The following is a 2,107-nucleotide window of genomic DNA, read 5'->3' as shown; positions in this document are numbered from 1 at the left end:
TATATATATTTGTACTCTGCAGTTTTTATTTGAAAATTCAGTAGTTTCCTATAAGTTTTAAAGTGCCTGTGACGTCAAATTTTTGTAATAAACATGAATGCATTTAACATGCTGCAAAACAAATTTCACGTTGCTGAGATGAACGGTTGTTGAGATATTTACATGTGAAGAAACAGGAAGTGATGTCAAAGGAAGTCAGCTTGTAAACAGAGCGTTGTAACAAAAGCTAACAACACAGACTGTAAAGACAAATCTGATGGGGTTTTTTACATTATTTTTAGTGGCTATCAAAGGGAGGCGAAGAAGAGTTAAAGTTTAAAGAAATTGTTTTAATTAACAGAGACCAGCAAGTTTATTTTATTAATGAATTCCCCTTTAATGTCACTTCCTGTTTCACTTTGGCTGAGCAAAAATCAAAGGAAAATAGGCCAGTTGTGTGACAAAACGGGTAAAATCGTGTGTATTATGCCAATTTTCTTAAGTATAAAGATGTTTTCTTTGACGTTTGTATTTGAAGGATARGCATGTCAAAGGCACCTATGCTTTTCTCACAGTAATCTGCATGTTTGTTTTTTCATTGCAAACATTTTATTACGCAGAGGTTTATGTCATCCCTGCCTGACAAAACAGATGTTTTTACAATCATAAAACATTGTTTATATTRTGTTTCCGTTTTTATTGTTCGTGCTTTTCAGTCCCCACGGCTCTCCGGGTGAGTGGGCCAACTAATAGCCTGGGTGTTGATGTTCATCCTTCCTTACTGAGCCCCTCCCACGTCTCCATTGGGCCTCAGGGTCAGGGGTATCGCACTGCTGATTTAGGAGACAGCCCCGGTAGGCCTCCTTCTTTACAGTGCTGTTTACCTTCTTCTTTTTTTTAATCCTGGGTTTTATTTTTTTAAGCATTCATTTTGTGTTTCTTTGACTCAGTATYGTCTGCTATGAACTCCGGCCCTCCAAAGAAGCGTCATCGCAGCTGGCATCCCAGCTCACTGGTCCCCGTCCCACCAACAGCTGTCCCCGTGCCCGCCATTCGACCAATCCCTTGCTCTCCAGGTTTGTTCCTGTTTCAGTCTGACTCCGCTGTTATGGTTCTTTCCCCCATGAGCTATTTTTCACCATGCGTGAGCGCACGCTTGTCTGTGACCCTGCGTGTAGCGTCTCTCTGCATCTCAGAAACACAGAGCATGGCCTCCCCTGCCATGGTTTCCCATCCCTCTGATGTGGAGGTGAGTTTGCCACTGATGTCGCTAAGGTTCTCTGGTTGTTAAGGATGATTCACTTAGTGTTGCCATAGAGATAAAGCTGGACAGCATGGTGCATTTTTTTTCTTTAACAATTGTACTAAGCTGTGCAGTTATAAGGCAACTCTAGTTATACAAATTCATTGTCCTAGTTTTCACCTTTTTTTATTTAAACCCTACTGTTGTCCTTGGGTCAAAATGACCCCTCAGGTCTCAGGAGACATTTTAAGCCAAGGACACCAGCAAGATTAAACATTTCACTGCGGTGAAGATGACATTCAAAACAAAACCACAAAGAATAGAAAGAATAGCAAAATAGAAAAAAATTAAATTACAAGTAAAAAAAATTACAAAATAAATACATCAAAGGAGAAAATACCATAAAGTTTTAGTACCAAAAATACATTTCAGTTAAATAAGAAGAAAAATAAAAATTACAACATGTAATAGAATTTGACTTTTCAAAAATTTTAGGGGTGCAACAATACAAAAAATTCACGATTCGGTTCGATATTCTAGTCTCACAGTTCGATTTGGTTTCGATACAAAAAAGAGAAATTTCCATGCCCTTTTTAACTTGTAATTTATTGAAATTAATGATGAACATTTGTTTAACTTCAAAAGTTCCGTTTTTTAAATTAAATGTTGCTGAAACATCAAGTTTCTCAGTGGATCTCCGCTCGAAAATGCAGCCCAGATTGAGTAGTCGAACACAGATCCACTGATCCTTCAACACAGAGCGTCTTCAGAAGGCGAGTTGATAAAATAAAGTTTAAAAAATATTTATTGTTCGATACAAGTGTGTATTGAACCTAAAGCACAGTATTGAATGGTTCGATACGGGTACATGCACCATATATATAT

At 37.8% G+C, this 2,107-nt stretch overlaps 1 protein-coding gene across 1 annotated transcript in view; it reads left to right on the top strand.

The window, feature by feature from the left end:
* The window catches only part of LOC106537363 (GREB1-like protein), a gene marked incomplete at both ends in the record, with an annotated part of 17,979 nt that overhangs the window by 9,960 nt on the left and 5,912 nt on the right, over positions 1 to 2,107 (top strand). Inside the window, 2 exon segments of the mRNA XM_014034740.1 lie at positions 696 to 833; positions 930 to 1,055. Of these exon segments, the coding sequence (XP_013890194.1) occupies positions 696 to 833; positions 930 to 1,055 (264 nt within the window).

The sequence above is a fragment of the Austrofundulus limnaeus genome, unplaced genomic scaffold (genome assembly GCF_001266775.1).
Source record: "Austrofundulus limnaeus strain Quisiro unplaced genomic scaffold, Austrofundulus_limnaeus-1.0 Scaffold2271, whole genome shotgun sequence".
NCBI lineage: Eukaryota > Metazoa > Chordata > Actinopteri > Cyprinodontiformes > Rivulidae > Austrofundulus > Austrofundulus limnaeus.
This window is presented reverse-complemented; position numbering and strand designations above follow the sequence as displayed.